General features: G+C 42.0%; 2 protein-coding genes across 17 annotated transcripts in view; one reads left to right on the top strand and one right to left on the bottom strand.

Annotated features, from left to right (window-relative positions):
- Nucleotides 1-20,539, top strand: part of MANBAL (mannosidase beta like) — a 634,273-nt gene that overhangs the window by 341,001 nt on the left and 272,733 nt on the right. The window lies entirely within an intron of this gene.
- The window catches only part of RBL1 (RB transcriptional corepressor like 1), a 90,104-nt gene that overhangs the window by 18,821 nt on the left and 50,744 nt on the right, over nt 1-20,539 (bottom strand). For all 8 annotated transcript variants that reach the window (XM_050807013.1, XM_050807015.1, XM_050807018.1 and 5 more), the window contains 4 exons: nt 17,829-18,095; nt 14,977-15,185; nt 3,953-4,129; nt 1,357-1,428 (listed from right to left, as the gene is read on the bottom strand). In XM_050807013.1, coding sequence (XP_050662970.1) covers nt 1,357-1,428; nt 3,953-4,129; nt 14,977-15,185; nt 17,829-18,095 — 725 coding nt within the window. The remainder of the gene's footprint in view (nt 1-1,356; nt 1,429-3,952; nt 4,130-14,976; nt 15,186-17,828; nt 18,096-20,539) is intronic.

Genomic DNA, 20,539 nt, shown 5'->3' with positions numbered 1-20,539 from the left:
GCTTAAAGCTCTCTTAGAAGGGGATATAACTACTAATACTGAGGCCACATCTCTGTGTTGGTCTGCAATCTAGGCCACTCTCACTCTCTTTCTGGCTACAATTTCCAGGGCCAGAGAAGAGACCATTATGCTTCCTAAGAGCAGAGCAACCAGGTTCTTGAATGATCAAACCCTTAGGGTAATTTACTTGTGTTCTTCAGGTACAATAATAACAACAATATGACATTAACATTCATTAAATGCTTATTGTGTGCCAGTCCACTCTGCTACTATGACTGAAAGGTTTCATGCAATTTTCACCACAGCGAGAACAATATAATCAGAAATGTTTAACATCTATTCAAAGATGCAAACATTAGGGTGCTTAGCAGATGGCAAAAGAAGCTGTAGTTAGGTTAATGAACCCTAAAATTTCACTGGGTTTAAATATCATTAAAAAAAATAAAATTATGGCCGGGCGCGGTGGCTCAAGCCTGTAATCCCAGCACTTTGGGAGGCCGAGACGGGCGGATCACGAGGTCAGGAGATCGAGACCATCCTGGCTAACACGGTGAAACCCCGTCTCTACTAAAAAATACAAAAAACTAGCCGGGCGAGGTGGCGGGCGCCTGTAGTCCCAGCTACTCGGGAGGCTGAGGCAGGAGAATGGCGTAAACCCGAGAGGCGGAGCTTGCAGTGAGCCGAGATCGCGCCACTGCACTCCAGCCTGGGTGACAGAGCCAGACTCCGTCTCAAAAAAAAAAAAAAAATAAAATAAAATAAAGTTATATAATTAAAGAATATTATTATTATACATATCTTTTTTTTTTTTTTTCTGAGATAGAGTCTCGCTCTGTCGGCCAGGCTGGAGTGCAGTGGAACAATCTTGGCTCACGGCAACCTCCGCCTCCCGGGCTCAAGCAATTCTCCTGCATCAGCCTCCCGAGTAGCTGGGATTACAGGCGTGTGCCACCATGCCTGGCTAATTTCTGTATTTTTAGTAGAGACAGGATTTTACCATGTTGGCCAGACTGGTCTCGAACTCCTGACCTCAGGTAATCCACCTGACTCCGCCTCCCAAAGTGCTGGGATTACAGGCGTGAGCCATTATACATATCTTTCATTAAATGAACAAATAGAATGGCAGAACTTATGAGAAGTATATGAAAGTATATGGATGAATCGGAAACAGTTAGATTTCCTGGCTTCTACTGAAATTGTCCTTTGATGAAATTATCTCTTGAGTTTTAATGTTATCCATTAAAATAGAAAATCTGAAGTATATTAAAGCTATAAAATAAGTTTACCTTTTATATAACTTGTCAGTGGAAAACAGTAAATCTATTTTTGGACAGTAGGAGAAATAATGTAACTCACGTGACTATTAGCTTGGGGCTGATTCCTGTAACTTTTCATAATTTCTTGAAAAGTTCTTTCTTCTTTTGTTACCTAAGGAAAATAAAAACTGCATTTATCAAATGCTTTTTGAAAGAAAAATGACTCTGAACAAAACTTCAATTATAAGTTGGCACTGAGAGCAACCTTGCAGAAAACCATTAACCCCAGGCCAGTCCATGACTAAAAACCACTAACATTTATGATTTTTTTCTACCTTTACAGTTCAGGCTTTGTAGCCTGTGGGGAATCACTTAATAGTTTCATTAATCAAAAAGCACTGAAACTGTTATGGTGTGACTCTACTGAAAATCCATTTCTTTATATAAAAAAAGATATAAGAAAACTCAGATCTGTTTAATGCCCTGCAGTCTCCAGTTTTATTAATTTTAAGTACTTACTTAAAAGTAAATTAACTACATACAAAGGATTAAAAATATCTTACAGTGATGATCCTCAATCAAACTGAGTGGCTATTATAGGATTAGGTTTTAACATTTCAGGACAGACTGTAGGGTTTCTTTTTTTTTTTTTGAGACGGAGTCTCGCTGTGTCTCCCAGGCTGGAGTGCAGCGGCGCGATCTCGGCTCGCTGCAAGCTCCGCCTCCCGGGTTCACGCCATTCTCCCGCCTCAGCCTCCGAGTAGCTGGGACTACAGGCGCCCGCCACCACGCCCGGCTAATTTTTTGTATTTTTAGTAGAGACGGGGTTTCACCGTGTTAGCCAGGATGGTCTTGATCTCCTGACCTCGTGATCCGCCCGTCTCGGCCTCCCAAAGTGCTGGGATTACAGGCTTGAGCCACCGCGCCCGGCCCAGACTGTAGGGTTTCTAATGTTTAGACAGAAGTCACAGTGGTGGCCAAAAGGAAGAAAAAGGAATTCCTTCTGGGATCTCTGTGATCATAAACTTCACTTAAGTTACTCCTTTCCCTTGCTTCACTGTCCATTAGTGCTAACCCTGTTCTCTATAATGATGAGCTAGAAATGGCAAAGCCTGAACTCTAACAGTCTTCTGGAAAACACACGATTAGCTAGTAACATTTATCTTTTAAGTTTTTAATTTTTTTTTTCTTTTTTTGAGATAGAGTCTCGCTCTGTCATCTAGGCTAGAGTGCAGTGGCGTGATCTTGGCTTACTGCAACCTCCGCCTCCCGGGTTCAAGTGATTCTCCTGCCTCAGGAGACCTTCCTGAGTAGCTGGGACTACAGGAGTGTGCCACCACGCCCAGCTAATTTTTGTATTTTTAGTAGAGACAGGGTTTCACCGTGTTAGCCAGGATGGTCTCGATCTCCTGACCTCGTGATCTGCCTGCCTTAGCCTCCCAAAGTGCTGGGATTATAGGCGTGAGCCCACGCCCGGCCCATCAGGTTGAGTTTTCTAACTGCAACTTCACCATTCTGCAAATCAGCAAGATTCACTTCAAACACATGACTCTTGAGGCTATCAGATGCAATTTGGTTCCTTGAGTCCAGGTAACTAGTGTCTTTCCAGTATTTCTTGTATTGAACATACTCGGTGCTTTTTTACATCAAACTAATCTTTCTTAAAAAATGAATCAACCATTTTCTTGTTGGCTCCCTTTTAGTTGCCTTTTGTATGGTGCATGTTCTCGTTAACTGCCATAGTGCTGCAGACACAATTACTAAGACCTATTATTTATTTATTTATTTGAGACGGAGTCGTGCTCTGTCGCGCAGGCTGGAGTGCAGTGGCGCAATCTCGGCTCACTGCAAGCTCCGCCTCCCAGGTTCACGCCGTTCTCCTGCCTCAGCCTCCTGAGTAGCTGGGACTACAGGCGCCCACCACCACGATCGGCTAATTTTTTGTATTTTTAGTAGAGACGGGGTTTCACCGTGTTAGCCAGGATGGTCTTGATCTCCTGACCTTGTGATCCATCCGCCTTGGGCTTCCAAAGTGCTGGGATTACAGGCGTGAGCCACCGCGCCCGGCCTAAGACCTATTTTTTACAGAGATTTCAAAGAGGCATTCTGGGAGGAGGGGTCACAAAGGAGTTTAAAAACATATGCTCTGTCTCAAAAAGCTGAAAAATCAAATCTTAACTGTATATATCTGCTAGGACTGCCAGTGTGGCCAGTGTGGTAAAGACAAATGATTGTATCAGATATATGAGAATTTTAAAAAACAAGCAAGATATGTTATTCTATGACTTAAAACACGTTGTAGCAACTAGAAAGTAAAATGCTCTTCTGGGGCAGCACAATAAATCACGAGAAAGCAATATGCAATATGGTACAGAAACTTTTTTTTTCTTGAGACAGGGGTCTTGCTCTATTGCCCAGACTGAAGTGCAGTGTCATGATCTCGGGTCACTGCAACCTTGGCCTCCTGGGCTCAAGAGATCCTCCCACCTCAGTCTCCCAAGTAGCTGGGCCTATAGGTGCAAGCAACAATGCCCAGCTAACTTTTACATTTTTTACAGAGACAAGGTTTCACCATGTTGCCCAAGCTGATCTCGAAATCTTGGGCTCAAGTGATCTCCTTGCCTTGACCTCCCAAAGTGCTAGGATTATACGTGTGAGCCACCATGCCCAGCCTCTTCTCCCAATGTATACATTACCTTTGCCATGATATAAAAGGCACAAAGGAGGAGCTGATCCAAATGCCTGTCTTTCATTAGATCAGGGCAGTGAACTAAAGTGAATTCAAAACACGTCCATATCTTCCTTCGTAACTCATTTGAAACATCCAGTTTTAGACATAGATCACGTAAGCGTACACTTGCCAAATGATAGACCTAAAATAGAAGGTAATACATTGATGCAAAACACCAAGTAAATCATTTCTCAAATTTTTATGTCTTACCATGAACATGGGCTTTCAGACCAAGATTAAAAACATAGGCTGTTGATATACTAAATTAAATAAAATTTCTGTTCTATAGCACTAGTTCACTGCTATGGCAGGAGGATATAGATTAAAGCAAAGCTACTTGAAAATTTTTTTTAAAGATGTCATCTATTACTCTATGCTGCCAACTATGTAAAGAAAAACTGAAATATAGATTTACCTGCATCATGACAATTATGAATACATAATTTTTCCTTTTTTTTTTTTCTTCTTAGGTGGATTCTCGCTTTGTCACCCAGGCTGGAGTGCAGTGGCACCATCTTGCCTCACTGCAACCTCTGCCTTCTGTGTAAAGCAGTTACTGCCTTAGCCTCCCGAGTAACTGGACATACAGTTGCAGGCCACCATGCCTAGCTAATTTTTGTATTTTTCGTAGAGACAGGGTTTGATCATGTTGGCCAGGCTTGTCTTTAACTCCTGACTTCAAGTAACCCACGCACTGCAGCCTCCCAAAGTAATGGGATTACAGGTGTGAGCCACTGTGCCCGGCCCGAACGCATAATTTTTCAAAGCTCAGAAGTCTCTGTCTATTCTCTTTGGGTTCAGGTAAAATTGATAGGAGGCCTAACATGCCAAATAATATACGTTTGACTCCAAAATGAGTCAGAAAGCAAAACCATTTAAAAATTGCTCCTATAGGCCGGGCGCGGTGGCTCACGCTTGTAATCCCAGCACTTTGGGAGGCCGAGGCGGGCGGATCACAAGGTCAGGAGATCGAGACCATGGTGAAACCCCCTCTCTACTAAAAATGGAAAAAATTAGCCGGGCGCAGTGGCGGGCGCCTGTAGTCCCAGCTACTCGGGAGGCTGAGGCAGGAGAATGGCGTGAACCCGGGAGGCGCAGCTTGCAGTGAGCCGAGATTGCGCCACTGCACTCCAGCCTGGGAGACAGAGCGAGACTCCGTCTCAAAAAAAAAAAAAAAAAAAAAAAAAAAATTGCTCCTATATTCTACACTTTTTATGAGCACAATGGGAACAAAACAGGAATGTTAAATAAGATACAAAGCTTTTTTTTTTAAAGCATGTGAAAATAAATTCAGTTCAGTTCCCTGGCCCTAAGATCCTGCAAGACTTTTATTATTTTAAGAATTGATAACCCTGATGTGGTATTCCTAAACCAGACTGTTCTATTCAAACTCTTTTTTTTTTTTTTTGAGACAGAGTCTTACTCTGTAGCCTAAGTTGGAGTGCAGTGGCACGATCTTGGCTCACTGCAACCTCCGCCTCCGGGCTCAAGTGATTCTCGTGTCTTATCCTCCCAAGTAGCTGGGACTACAGGCAAGCATCACCATGCCTGGCTAATTTTTTTTTTTTTTTGTATTTGAGTAGAGATGTGGTTTCACCATGTTGCCCAGAGTGGTCTCAAACTCCTGAGGTCAGGCGATCTGCCTGCCTCGGCCTCCCAAAGTGCTGGGATTACAGGGTGAGTCACCGCACCCGGCCCAAACTATGTCTTTAAATTTTCAGAGAGGAAAAAAAAAGAAAGTAAGTTACCCCTTACAGAAAATTATCTTTGTCAGAAAAATACCTACAAACTGAGCTTAAAAACTAATTTAAGCTACTCAGTAATCTAATATAAAGAGAGACAAATAGTTGACTCCAAAGCCACCAGTGATTTATTTTATAGCAAACAAATTTTCTGTATCCTCTCCCCTTGTTTCTGGTCCAGCCATGCTGAGGAAACAGTAGGGTCAGAGCAAAGGGAAAGACACTAGAACTTTATATTCATGAAAGGATAAGATAAGAGATATAGTCCTAGCTAGAAGAATTAAAAATAATATGTAATTAAGTAACACTTGGTAAAGTATCTTTTACAGAACTGATCCAATGCTTACAGGATACACATATGCTGGCAGGCTTCTGATTCTAACATTCACGGTAAATTCTATGTAGGCATAGAACACCAGCATCACACTGAGTTCAGCATAGATAATCGTTATAATTTACTCAGTGAATGGTTATTTTGAATTTATTATAGATTCAGACATTTCAGTTCCTTTTATATTTTCTAGCTTCTTATCTATACTGAGTAGGTTATAATTAAATGAAAGGAAAAGGATGTTAGATTCTAAAACAACATTCAAAATGAAGAATTCACCAAAAAAAGCCTACTTCTTTCAAACTTAGGTTAATTATCAGAGGCAATAATTTGCCATTTTGAAAATTAAAAACGGTAAGTAAATGGGGAAACCGCTATATTTTCAAGCTCTGTAAACAGTCCTTAGGCATAGGAGGGGGTGGAGGGACAGAGAAGAGAAGCCAGTAAAGGTGGTGAAAAGAGCAAGACTCTCCCTCAACCATCCTAATTGTCAACCAAAGCAGCCCTGCTTTCATATGTTTTGTTTATACTTCTGGAGACTATTTCATTCAAAGAAGGGGTTTCCCTAAAAGATGAAATTCCTTGGAGAATCAGTTGCTCCAAAACCCACAATGTAATGAAAATAAATGAGCTATAATTGAAAGGAACAGAAGACAAAGAATGGTTGTAGAAGCTATAAATGAGTTGTTTTCCAGTGTCTGTCTCCTCTTCTGCAATAACAGAACCCTTGACATTTACACCTGGCTTCCTGTAATAAAGACTATATTTGCCCCTTTGAAAATTCTGCCTGGGCACGGTGGCTCACATCTGTAATCCCAGCACATTGGGAAGGTGAGGTGGATGGACTGGTTGAGTCCAGGAGTTTGAAACCATCCTAAGCAACATAGCGAAACACCTTATCTACAAAAAATTAAAAAATTAGCTGGGTGTGGTAGCCTGTGCCTATAGTCCCAGCTACTCAGGAGGCTGAGGTGAGAGGATCGCTTGAGCCCAGGAGGTTGAGGCTGCAGTGAGCCATGATCTTGCCACTGCACCCCAGCATGGGTGACTGAGCGAGACCTTGTCTCCAAAAAATAAATAAATAAATAAATAAATTCTACAAGTGGCTACATGACTAAGTGGGAAATAAACAGCACTGGTGTATGTAACTTCTGGGACAGGTTCTGAAGGTGAGGAGGCATGCTCTTTTTCTTCCTGCTGGCTAGAATGCAGATATGATATCTGGAAGGGAAGCAGTCATCATGGACTGAGTTAGAAACCTTGTGTTGAGAATGGCCAAAAAATCCTTGAAGGGACCTGGGTTTTTTTATTTTTTGAGATGGAGTCTTGCTCTGTCGCCCAGGCTAGAGTGTGGTGTCGCAATCTCGGCTCACTGCAACCCCGTTGCCCAGGTTCACGCCATTCTCCTGCTTCAGCCTTCTGATTAGCTGGGACTACAGGTGCCTGCTACCATGCCCGGGTAATTTTTTTGTATTTTTAGTAGAGATGGGGTTTCACCATGTTAGCCAGGATAGTCTCGAACTCCTGACCTCGTGATCTGCCCATCCCGGCCTCCCAAAGTGCTAGGATTACAGGCGTCAACCACCACGCCTGGCCAGGACCTGGGTTCCTAATGGTCATGGTAACCACAGCAGTCCCATACTACTTACACAGACTTTACGTGAAAGATAAATTCTCTTGTTTAAGCTACTATTATTTTCAAACAGCTAAACTGAAATCTAAGAAATAAATAGATAATCACTATGCCCAAGGTCAGAAAATACGTTAGCGGTACTGTGAAAGAAATAGGATTTGATATAAAAACGTAAAAAATAATCCTCGGCCGGGTGCGGTAGCTCACGACTGTAATCCCAGCACTTTGGGAGGCCGAGGCGGGCAGATCACGAGGTCAGGAGATCGAGGCCATCCTGGTGAACACGGTGAAATCCCACCTCTACTGAAAATGCAAAAAAAAAAATTAGCCGGGCGTGGTGGTGGGCGCCTGTATTCCCAGCTTCTAGGGAGGCTGAGGCAGGAGAATGGCGTGAACCCGGGAGGCGACGGAGCCTGCAGTGAGCCGAGATCGTGTCACTGCACTCCAGCCTGGGCGACAGAGTGAGACTCCATCTCAAAAAAAAAAAAAAAATAAATTCCTCATGTTTTATCTTAATATAAAACTATAATTCAGAGCGTGAGCTAAGACTTTCCATGATAGCAAGTGACAAAAGAATGGAGAAAAACATGATTGAGGAAGAGTATAAATTAAGGAAGATTTATTTAGCATAGAGAAAAGAGGACATATAAAAAATTATTGCTGGGCACAGTGGCTCACGCCTGTAATCCCAGCACTTTGGGAGGCTGAGACGGGTGGGTCACAAGGTCAGGAGTTCAAGACCAGCCTGGCTAAGATGCTGAAATCCCGTCTCTACTAAAAATACAAAAATTAGCCGGGCGTGGTGGCACACACCTGTAATCCCAGCTACTTAGGACGCTGAGGCAGGAGAATTGCTTAAACCCGGGCGGCAGTGAGCCAAGATCGCGCCACTGCACTCCAGCCTGGGTGACAGAGCAAGACTCCGTCTCAAAAAAAAAAAAAAAATTATTAGGCCAGGCGCGGTGGCTCACACCTGTAATACTAGTACTTTGGGAGGCTGAGGCAGTGGATCACGAGGTCAGGAGATTGAGACCGTCCTGATCAACATGGTGAAACCCTGTCTCTACTAAAAACAAAAAAAATTGGCCGGGCGCGGTGGCTCACGCCTGTAATCCCAGCATTTTGGGAGGCCGAGGCGGGAGGATCACAAGGTCAGGAGATCGAGACCACGGTGAAACCCCGTCTCTACTAAAAACAACAAAAAATTAGCCGGGTGCGGTTGCGGGCGCCTGTAGTCCCAGCTACTCGGGAGGCTGAGGCAGGAGAATGGCGGGAATCCGGGAGGTGGAGCTTGCAGTGCGCCGAGATCGCACCACTGCACTCCAGCCTGGCGACAGACCGAGACTCCATCTTAAAAAAAAAAAAAATTGCCGGGCGCGGTGGCTCAAGCCTGTAATCCCAGCACTTTGGGAGGCCGAGGCGGGCGGATCACGAGGTCAGGAGATCGAGACCATCCTGGCTAACACGGTGAAACCCCGTCTCTACTAAAAATACAAAAAACTAGCCCGGCGCGGTGGCGGGCGCCTGTAGTCCCAGCTACTCAGGAGGCTGAGGCAGGAGAATGGCGTAAACCCGGGAGGTGGAGCTTGCAGTGAGCTGAGATCCGGCCACTGCACTCCAGCCTGGGTGACAGAGCAAGACTCCGTCTCCAAAAAAAAAAAAAAAAAAAAAAATTATTACAAGAACAATTGGTTGGGCATGGTGGCTCACACCCGTAATCCCAGCCACTTCGGGAGGCTGAGGTGGGAGGATCGCTTGAGCCCAGGAGTTAGAGACCAGCCTGGGAAACACAGTGAGACTCTCTTTCTAAAAAAAAAAAAAAAAAAAAAAAATCTAGCTGGATGGGGTGGTGCACGCCTGTGGTCCTACTACTCAGGAGGCAGGAGGAGCTCTTGAGCCCGGGAGGTAGACTGCAGTGAGCCATTATCGTGCCTCTGCATTCTAGTCTGGGCGACAGAGCAAGACCCTGTCTCAAAATAATAATAATAAAACGATTAGTAGAGAAATACACTTAAATTTGCCTGTAGACCCAGCTTCTTGGAGGGTAATGAAGGAGGATCACTTGAGCCTAGTAGTTTGGGCTGTAGCGTGCTGTAACTGTGCTTGTGAATAGTCACTGTACTCCAACCTGGGCAACAGAATGGGCTAGCCAACCATCTAGTTGTGGGATACACTGCAGTCATGTTTGGTTATAAATATCTGATTAACATGTCTATCTTATCAGAAGCTGATGATTCAAAATGTGCTTGTAAGAGATAGGACAAATTCAAGTTATTGTCTAAGGTCAACAGTTTTTAGTCCTTTTCCATTAATATTAAAATAATTTAAGTATTATAATAAGAACTGGTCATATGCTAATTTAAAAGGTAACACACTAGATTTATTTTATTTATTTTTTATTTTTGGAGATGGGGTCTTACTCTGTTTCTTGGGCTGGAGTGTAGTAGCACCTTCTTAGCTCACTGCAGCCTTGAAATCATGGGCTCATGTTATCCTTCCACTTTAGCCTCCTGAGTAGCTGGGACTACAGGCATGTGCCACTATGCTGGCTAATTTTTTAAGTTTTTGGTAGAGACTGGGTCTCGCTATGTTGCCCAAGCTGGTCTTAAACTGCAAGCCTCGAGTAATCCTCCTGCCTCGGCCTCTGAAATACTGAGATTACAGGCATGAGCCACCATGCCTGGCCTAGATTTATAATAAAAATTATGAGTAACAGCTAGGCATGGTGGCACATGCCTGTAATCCCAGCACTTTGGGAGGCTGTGGTGGGCGGATCACCTGAGGTCAGGAGTTTGAGACCAGGCTGGCCAATATGGTGAAACCCTGTTTCTACTAAAAATACAAAAATTAGCCAGGTGTGGTGGTGCACACCTGTAGTCCCAGCTACTTGGGAGGGTGAGGCAAGTGAATCGCTTGAACCTGGGAGACAGAAGCTGTAGTGAGCCAAGATCATGCTACTGCATTCCAGCCTGGGAGACAGAGTAAGTCTCAAAAGTAAATAAATAAATAATGGCTTGGGCATGGTGACTCACACAGTAATCCCAATGCTTTGGGAGGTCAAAGAGGGAGGATCACTTGAGCCCAGGAGTTCAAGGCTACAGTGAGCCATATTCATGCCACTGCACTATAGCTTTGGTAACAGAACAAGACCTTGTCTCTAAAAAAAAAACAATTAAAAAGAATATATAGCCTTCTCACAGTATCCCATCAATCTTTAGAATGATTCTTCGCTGATTCAGATTCACCCATGAGATCCAACATGTATTTGTCCCACAGTGAACTCCATTCTACAGCAACATAACACAATGGAGTTTCAGTTAATTCCAGAGGCTGGCCAACTACTTACTCAAAGTTGCAAAAGAATACAAGCTAGCAAAAAACGTAAGTTAGATCTGAAAACAGAATCAAATCCTGTGAGCCTGAGTCTAAACTTACAGCTCACCAGGATCATAATATTCTCTTGAAAGGTCAAATGTATTTTTTAAGTGGCTAAAGGTACATCACTTGACAGCAAAGCCAGACTAAGCATAAGAAAAAATACAGACCACTATCTCTTGTGAATATTGGTGCAAAAATCCTCAACTAAATACTAGCAAAACAAATTCAACAGCATATGAAGAGGGTTATACACCATGACCAAGTAGAACTTATTCTTAGAAGGTAAGGATAATTTGAAATAAGGAAATCAATCTGTATAACACACCATATTAAAAGGACAAAGGGAAAATGGCCACATAATCATTTCAAGTGATACAGGAAAGCATTTGACAAAATTTAACACCCTTTCATGATAAAAAATACTCCAAAAGCTAGGAAGAGAGAAGGAAACTACCTAAACAAAATAAAGGATATACAGTAATCCCTTGGTATACACAGGAGATTTCTTCCAGGAGCCCCTGCATATACCTGAATCTATGCATACTCAAGTCCTCCATTTCGCCCTGTAGAATCCCCATGTACAAAAAGATGGCCCTCTATATACACAGGTATCACATCCCTCAAATACTGTATTTTCATTCTGTGTCGGCTGAAAAAAATTTGTATACAAGTGGACTTGTACAGTGCAAAAACATGTTGTTCAAGGGTCAACTGTATATAAAAAACCCACAGCTAACATCATTCTCAAATTGAAAACCTGAAAGGTGTTCCTCTAAGATCAGGAGTAAAACAAGGATGTTTGCTTTCACCACTTGTATTCAACATAGAACTGGAATTCCTAGCCAGAGCAATTAGGCAGGAAAAAGAAATTCAAATTGGAAAGAAAGAAGTAAAATTATCTTTGTTCATAGATGACAAAATCTTATGTATGGAAAACTCAAAAAACCTAAAGAACCCATAAAACCTGACAGAACTAATAAATAAATCAGCAAAGCTTCAAGATAAGAAAATCAATACAACATCACTTGTGTTCCTTTACATTACATTAATGAACAATCTAAAAAATGAAATTAAGACAATTCCACTTACTTACAATAGCATCAAAAATAATACAATACTTAGGAATAATCTTAAGCAAGGACTTGTCTTACAAAAGACATATACTGAAAACTACAAAATGTTGCTGAAGAAATTAAAGAAGACGTGAATGAAAAGACATCCTATGATCATGGACTGGAAGACTTAATATTCTTAAGATGTCAATGCTAGCCAATGCAATGTCCATATTCAAGGCAATCTCTGTCAAAATTCCAACAATGTTTTTGCAGAAAGAGAAAAATCTATCCTAAAACTCATACAGACTCTCAAGAAATCTTGAATAGCTAAAACAATCTTAAGAAAGAAAAATAAAGTTGGAGGTCTCACATCTCCTGATTTTAAAACTTTTGACACAAAGCTATGGTTATCAAAACAGTGTGGTACTGAATACAGATAGACATATAGTCCAATTAATAGAATAGAGGGTCCAGAATTAAACTCCCATATCTATGCTCAAGTGACTTTTCAACAAGGATTCTAAGCTCATTCAATGGGAAAGGGCAGTCTTTCAACAAATAGTGCTGGGAAAAGATATCCATGTGTAAAAGAATGACTTTAGACCCTTATCTAACACCATATACAAAAATTAAAATGGGCTGGGTGTAGTGGCTCATGGCTGTAATCCCAGCACTTTGGGAGGCTGAGGCGGGCAGATCACTTAAGCTCACAAGTTCCAGACCTGCCTGGGCAACATGCTGAAACCCCGTCTCTACAAAAAAAATGCAAAAACAGGTCAGGTGTGGTGGCTCATGCCTGTAATCCTAGCACTTTGGGAGGCCAAGGTGGCTGAATCACCTGAGGTCAGTAGTTTGAAACCAGCCTAACCAGTATGGTGAAACCTCGTCTCTACTAAAAATACAAAAATTAAACGGGCGTGGTGGCATGTGCCTGTAGTCCCAGTTACTCAGGAGGCTGAGACAGGAGAATTGCTTGAACCCAGGAGGCAGAGGTTGCAGTGAGCCGAGACTGTGCCACTGCACTCCAGCCTGGGCAACAGAGTGAGACTCTGTCTCAAAAAAAAAAAAAGAAAATTAGCTGGGCATGGTGGCACATGCCTGTAGTCTCAGCTGCTCGGGGCGTTGAGGTGGGAGGATCATTTGAATCCGGGAGGCGGAGGCTGCAGTGAGCTGTGACTGCGCGACTGCACTCCAGCCTGGGTGACAAAGTGAGACTGTCTCAAAAAAAAATAGACATAATAAATATAAGAGCTAAAAACTATAAAACTCTTAGATGAAAACATAGGGGAGAAGTTTTATAATACTGGATTTGGCAATTATTTCTTGTATATGACACCAAAAACAGAGACAAAAAATGAAAAGAATAAATTGACTTTATTAAAATTAAAAACTTTCATGTGTCAAGAACACCATCAATGGGATGAAAAGACAACCCATAGAATGGGAGAAAATACTTGTAAATAGTATATTTTATAGGGGATTAATATCTAGAATACATAAAGAACTCCTACAATTCAACAAAAACAAAACCCATAATTTAAAAAATGGGCAAAAGACTTGAATAGACATTTCTACAATGAAGATATATAGATGAGCAAAAACACATGAAAAGATACTCAATATTACTAATCAGTAGGGAAATGAAAATCGAAATTATAATAAGATGTATCTTTACACCCATTGGATGGCCATTATCAAAAAAACAAACAAACCAGAAAACACGAAATGTTGGCAAGGATGTGAAGAACTTGGAACACTTGCGCCTTGCTGGTGGGAATATAAAATGGTCCAGCCACTGTGGAAAACGGTACGGTGGTTCCTCAGAAAATGAAATACTAAATTACTCTCCCATTTCTGGGAATATACCCAAAGAAATTGAAAGCAGAGACTTGAATAGATATTTGTTGCTATTTTTTTTTCTTCTTAAGACAGGGCCTTGTTCTGTTGCCCAGGCTGGAGTGCAGTGGTGCGATCTTGGCTCACTGTAGCTTCAACCTCCTGGGCTCAAGTGATCCTCACACCTCAGCCTCCAAAATAGACAGGACTATAGGCATCTGCCACCACACCTGGCTGTTTTTTTTTTTTTTTTTTTTTTTTAAATAGAGATAGGGTCTCACTGTGTTGCCCAGAGTGGTCTCAAACCCCTGGGTTCAAGTGATCCTCCTGCCTCAGCCTCACAAAGCGCTGGGTTTACAGGCATGAGCAACCATGCCTGGTTTGAATAGACACCTGTACACAAATGTTCACAGCAGCATTATTCACAATAGCCAAAAGGTAGAAGCAACCCAAATGCCCATCAACAGATGAATGAATAAACAAAATGTGGTATTAAATAGAAAGCATATTCATACGATGGAATATTTTTTCTTTTGTTCTTTTTTTCTTTTCTTCATACAATGGAATATTATTCAGCCTTGAAAAGGAAGGAAATTCTGGCACAAGCTATATGGATGAACCTAGAAAACATTATGCTAAGCCAGTCACACACAAAAAAACAAAAAACAAATACCGTATGATTTCACTCATATGAGGAACCTAGAGTAGTCAAATTCACAGAAACAGAAAGTAGAATAGTAGTTGCCAGAAGCTGGGGAAAGGGAGAAATGGATACAGAATTTCAGAATGAGAAGATGAAAAAGTTCTGAAGATAGATGGTAGTAATACTGAAAAGCTGCACAACAATGTGAATGTATTTAATACCATTGAATTGTACACTTAAAAATGGTTAAAATGGTAAATTTTGTGTTATGTATATTAGGAAAAAAACAGACCAAAGTCTGTCTCTGTTACTCAATCTTTCTTCCATATTATTTAATATAAACTCTTTTTAAATGCTGTAAAAACACATACCTTTCTGTAAAAGAGTGCTAAGGACCCAGTTCTCTTTGGCCTGCTTATTCCAGTTGAATGTACCTCTTGTGCTTTAGTCAGACTGGTCTGTTTTGGAGAAGCACCAATTAATGAATGAGCAGTAAGTGATACAGGACTCTTGACTTTGGACTCTTGATTTGTATTCATGGAAATAGGTAGTGTGATCTCTGCAGCATCATTTGCAACACCTGAATGTATAAGCATTATTAGAAATAATCTGCATATGTTCTAGGAAAGTTGTCAACTATATATATTTTGTCAATTATATATATACATATATGTGTGTGTAAGAAGGCTACAAAATAGTAATTCTAGGTTATGATTGATTTTTTTTTTCTTTTTTGAGACAGGATCTCCCTTGGTCACTCAGGCTGGAGTGCAGTGGCGCCATCTCAGCTCACTGTGGCCTCGACCTTCTGGGCTCAAGTGATCCTCCCACCTCAAGCCCTGCAAATAGCTGGGACTACAGGTGCAAGCCACCAGGCCTGGCTTTTTTTTTTTTTGAGGTGGAGTCTTGCTTTGTCACCCAGGCTGGAGTGCAGTGGTGTGATCTCAGCTCATTGCAACCTCTGCCTCCCAGGTTCAATTCTCCTGCCTCAGCCTCCTGAGTAGCTGTAACTACAGGCGCATGCCACCACACCCAGCTAATTTTTAAAATATTTTCAGTAGAGACGGGTTTCACCATGTTAGCCAGAATGTCTCGATCTCCTACCTCGTGATCCACCCTCCTTGGCCTCCCAAAGTGCTGGGATTACAGTCGTGAGCCACCGTGTCCGGCCTATATTTTTTTAGAGATGGGAGTTTTGCCATATCACCCAGGTTAGTCTCGAACTCATGAGCTCAAGCCATTTGCCTGCCTCGGCCTCCCAAAATGCTAGGATTATAGGCATGAGCCGCTGCAGCTAGCCATTTTTTTTTTTTTTTTGAGATGGAGTCCCACTCTGTCACCCAGGTGGGAGTGCAGTGGTCTGATCTCGGCTCACTGAGACCTCTGCCTCCCAGGTTCAAGCAATTCTCCTGCCTCAGCCTCCTGAGTAGCTAGGATTATAGGCATGCACCACCACACCCGGCTAATATTTTTTCTGTATTTTTAGTAGAGACAGGGTTTCACCACGTTTGCCAGGCTGGTCTCAAACTCCTGACTTCAAGTGATCCACCTACCTCAGCCTCCCAAAGTGCTAGAATTACAGGCATGAGCCACTGTGCCGGGTATCCCCACCTTTTTTTTTTTTTTTTTTTAAGACAACGTCTTGCTCTGTTGTCCTGGCTGGAGTACAGTTGCGTGATCACGGCTCACTGTAGCCTCAAATTCCCAGGCTCAAGTGATTCTCCTGCCTCAGCCTCCCAAGTAGCTGGGACCACAGGCACACATCACCACGCCAGCTAATTTAATTTTTTGTAGAGATAGGATATTGCTATGTTGCCCAGTCTGGGTCTCAAACTCTTGGGCTAAAGTGATCCTCTTGCCTCAGTCTCCCAAAGTGCTGGGATTACAGGTGAAAGCTACCATGCCCCATATAAATTCTTATTTTCCAGAAACAAGAATATTCGGTTTTGTTTTCCTACTTTAAATTTATTGAAAAAAAAGCAAATTTTGTTCTCATTTTGTATGTGCCTGTGATGCGTTTATAGTTTAAATTTATTGGAAAAAAAAGCAAATTTTTAAACATTTTGAGCACTTGAGATGTTAGTCAAAAAACAGAATTTTTGCTCAGTACATACATATTGGTAAGCTCAGATAAGAACATTTTAAAAGTAGCTCAGAAGTTCGAGACCTGGGCAACATGGTAAAACCCCATCTGTACCACAAATACAAAAAAATTAGCTGGGAGTGGTGGCACTTGCCTGTGGTCCCAGCTACTCAGGAGGCTGAGGTGGGACAATCACTTGAGCCTGGGAGCAGAGGTTGCAGTGAGATGAGATCATGCTGCTGTACTCCAGCGTGGGTGACAGAGTGAGATCCTGTCTCAAAAAATAAAAACAGAAGAAAAGAAAAAGTAAAATCAGTCTAAACAAACAAAGAGGACAGTAAATTTATAAAATTTGAAAAAAAAAAACAACTATAGATTCAAAACAAAAGACAAGGTGGAGCACAGAGGATTTATAGGGCAGTGAAACTACTCTGTATGCAGCTATAGTGACAGCCACATGTCATTATACATTCTCAAAATCAATAAATTATTCAATACCAAGAGTGAACCCTAATGTAAACTATGGGCTTTGGGTAATGTGTCAATAATGTAGGTTCATCAACTGTAACAAATGTAGCATTCTGGTGTGGAATACTGATAATGGGGGAGGCTCTACATGCCTCTGGTAGGAGAAGGGGGAATATGAGAAATGTCTGTACCTTCCTCTGAATTTTGCTGTGAATCTACAACTGCTCTAAAAAATCAAATCTATTAAAAAAAAAAGTATAGATTCAAGAGAAAATAATGAGTTAGAAAAACCGGCCGGGCGCGGTGGCTCAAGCCTGTAATCCCAGCACTTTGGGAGGCTGAGATGGGCGGATCACGAGGTCAGGAGATCGAGACCATCCTGGCTAACACGGTGAAACCCCGTCTCTACTAAGAAATACAAAAAATAGCCGGGCGAGGTGGCAGCGCCTGTAGTCCCAGCTACTCGGGAGGCTGAGGCCAGAGAATGGCGTGAACCCGGGAGGCGGAGCTTGCAGTGAGCTGAGATCCGGCCACTGCACTCCAGCCTGGGCTGCAGAGCGAGACTCCGTCTCAAAAAAAAAAAAAAAAAAAAACCATGTGATCTAATCCACTAAGACATTTCTTAAATTTTTATCTCAGAAAAAATATAAAACAAATGCACTATAACGTTACCATGTGATGGAATTATAACTTTATGTCCTGTTGTTCCTGTTAATGGGGCTGTGGCCATTGTTAGAAGAGTTTGACCAGGTAAAATTGATACATTTTCAGCAGTAATGCTTGAAGAAGGAGCGATTTTCAATTTTGTTCCTTCTGTTATGATCTTGCCCATAAGCATTTCCTTTGGGGGGTCCTCTCCAAAGAGTCTTCTCTTAGCACTCCCTGCGGTAGGAGAACTGTAGCGTTCATGGACAGAAATTGGAGACAATGGTTGCATATCTAAAAAAAAAATAATAAATTTAAAACAGAAATGTATTCCAAAATAATAAATTAGGTTTACTCATTCACTCAACAGATAGTGAGTTGAGATACTTATGCTGGGCACTAGCTAGATATGAATAACATGGCCTTTGCCCTCATGGAATATATAGTCTACTGGGAGAAAGAGGCATGAAATAAGTCACTATGGTAAAACGTGAAAATTACGATCACTCATCTTCCTGGTTTCTTGAACCTCTGCCTAAATTAAAGGAGCAAAACATTAAGGATAAAGTAGAGGCTGAGAGGTAGAATGATGTGAGCACTAAATTTTAGTAATAGTCCAATATCTCCCAATCATACCTAGTAAAGAGCACCTGAGAAGAAGGGAAGCAAAAGCAAAATCAGGAATTTGGGTCACAGTTTTGCCTCTTTGTGCATATTTGCACTCCCAGCAATTTAAGGCAGTAGCTCTGGCTTTCTAATTCAGTAGATATGGAATCATCTTCAGTAAATCCATCAGAAGATATGAGTAAAGATGATATAAATCTGCTTACCTTGGCCAGGCGCGGTGGCTCAAGCCTGTAATCCCAGCACTTTGGGAGGCCGAGACGGGCGGATCACGAGGTCAGGAGATCGAGACCATCCTGGCTAATATGGTGAAACCCCGTCTCTACTAAAAATACAAAAAACTAGCCGGGCGAGGTGGTGGGCGCCTGTAGTCCCAGCTACTCGGGAGGCTGAGGCAGGAGAATGGCGTAAACCCGGGAGGCGGAGCTTGCAGTGAGCTGAGATCCGGCCACTGCACTCCAGCCTGGGCGACAAAGCGAGACTCCGTCTCAAAAAATAAATAAATAAATAAATAAATAAATAAATCTGCTTACCTTGCCTTAATCTGAAGGTTGGCAGTAGTGTGTTGATCAAAAATAAAGTAAGGATTATGGATTTTGCCTTTCTTCCTGTGCTATCCTTTCACAGGATCTGCTTTCCATTCCCTCTCTACCAGCTGCACGGCTTTTTCTAGCCCCTTACAACCCTACATCTTTTCTAAATCTTTTTCCACAATTCTTCCCTCAACCAATGATTCCTTACAGGTAGGTCAATAATATGCTTTTAAAGCAAAAGTATTTATTTATGAGAATGGAGTCTCGCTGGACTGCAGTGGTGCAATCTCAGCCTACTGTGACCTCCACCTCCTGGGTTCAAGCAATTCTCCTGCCTCAGCCTCCCAAGTAGCTGGGACTACAGGCGTGTGCCACCATGCCTGGCTAATTTTTCTATTTTCAGTAGAGACAGGGTTTCGCCATGTTGGCCAGGCTGGTCTTGAACTCCTGACCTCAGGTGATCTACCTGCCTCAGTTGGGATTACAAGCTTGAGTCACCATGCCCAGCCTTCATTATTTATTTTTACATTCACTAATTAGATAGTCATGTAATCTACTTTCTTTTTCTTTTTTTTTGAGATGGAGTCTTGCTCTGTTGCCCAGGCTGGAGTGCAGTGGTATGATCTCAGCTCACTGCAAGCTCCATCTCCTGGGTTCACACCATTCTCTTGCCTAAGCCTCCCGAGTAGCTGGGACTACAGGCGGCCACCACCACACTCAGCTAATTTTTTGTATTTTTAGTAGAGATGGGGTTTCACCGTGTTAGCCAGGATGGTCTCGATCTCCTGACCTCGTGACCTGCCCACCTTGGCCTCCCACAGTGCTGGGATTACAGGCATAAGCCACCGTGCCTGGCCCTGTAATCCATTTTCAAAACATGCTTAAAAGGTATTAAAATGACCCCTAGCGATGATTTAGAAGCTCTCTGTATTAGTGAGATGATTGGGAAAATAGTAACAGTTTAATAAAAATCTTTCCATAATTCTTGGGCTTATGAAAGTAGCTTTTACTTCCCGTCTTCAGTAAACAAGTGCAAATTTCTATAGTAGTTTCCATTACTCCTTTACAAGAGTTCATGTGAATGCCTTATATCTAAGAAATCCACGTAAGCCCTTGAATCTGACTAGGTACATTCAAAGGTGACATTTCAAGGCAAGACTCGAGCTGAAGCCATAAAGTTAGCTGCAAATCCCTTGAAATGATCTTTACTATTCTTGGTAAGTTTTTAAAAAAGAAAATAATTCCCAATATTTTGAAAGTTTTAAATTATAGTATACTGAATATTTTTACTATTTTTTCATTTATCTAAACATTAATAACTGACAGTAAGAAGAGCCTTTTTTTGTTTAACATTTTGACAAGATTTGTAAAGGTCAAAAAACAATTATAATTATTCCCAATAATTAAAATTACTGAGTATTCACATCTTATGCAATCTTGTTGTTTTTTTTTTTTTTTTTTTTTTTTTCCGGAGACGGAGTCTCACTCTGTTGCCAGGCTGGACGCAGTGGCACAGTCTCGGCTCACTGCAACCTCCACTCCTGGGTTCCAGCAATTCTCTTGCCTCACTCTTGTCTTAGC

This window comes from Macaca thibetana, chromosome 10, assembly GCF_024542745.1.
Source record: "Macaca thibetana thibetana isolate TM-01 chromosome 10, ASM2454274v1, whole genome shotgun sequence".
Taxonomy (NCBI): Eukaryota; Metazoa; Chordata; class Mammalia; order Primates; family Cercopithecidae; genus Macaca; species Macaca thibetana.
The sequence above is the reverse complement of the archived record's forward strand: the minus strand, read 5'-3'. Positions and strand labels throughout refer to the sequence as shown.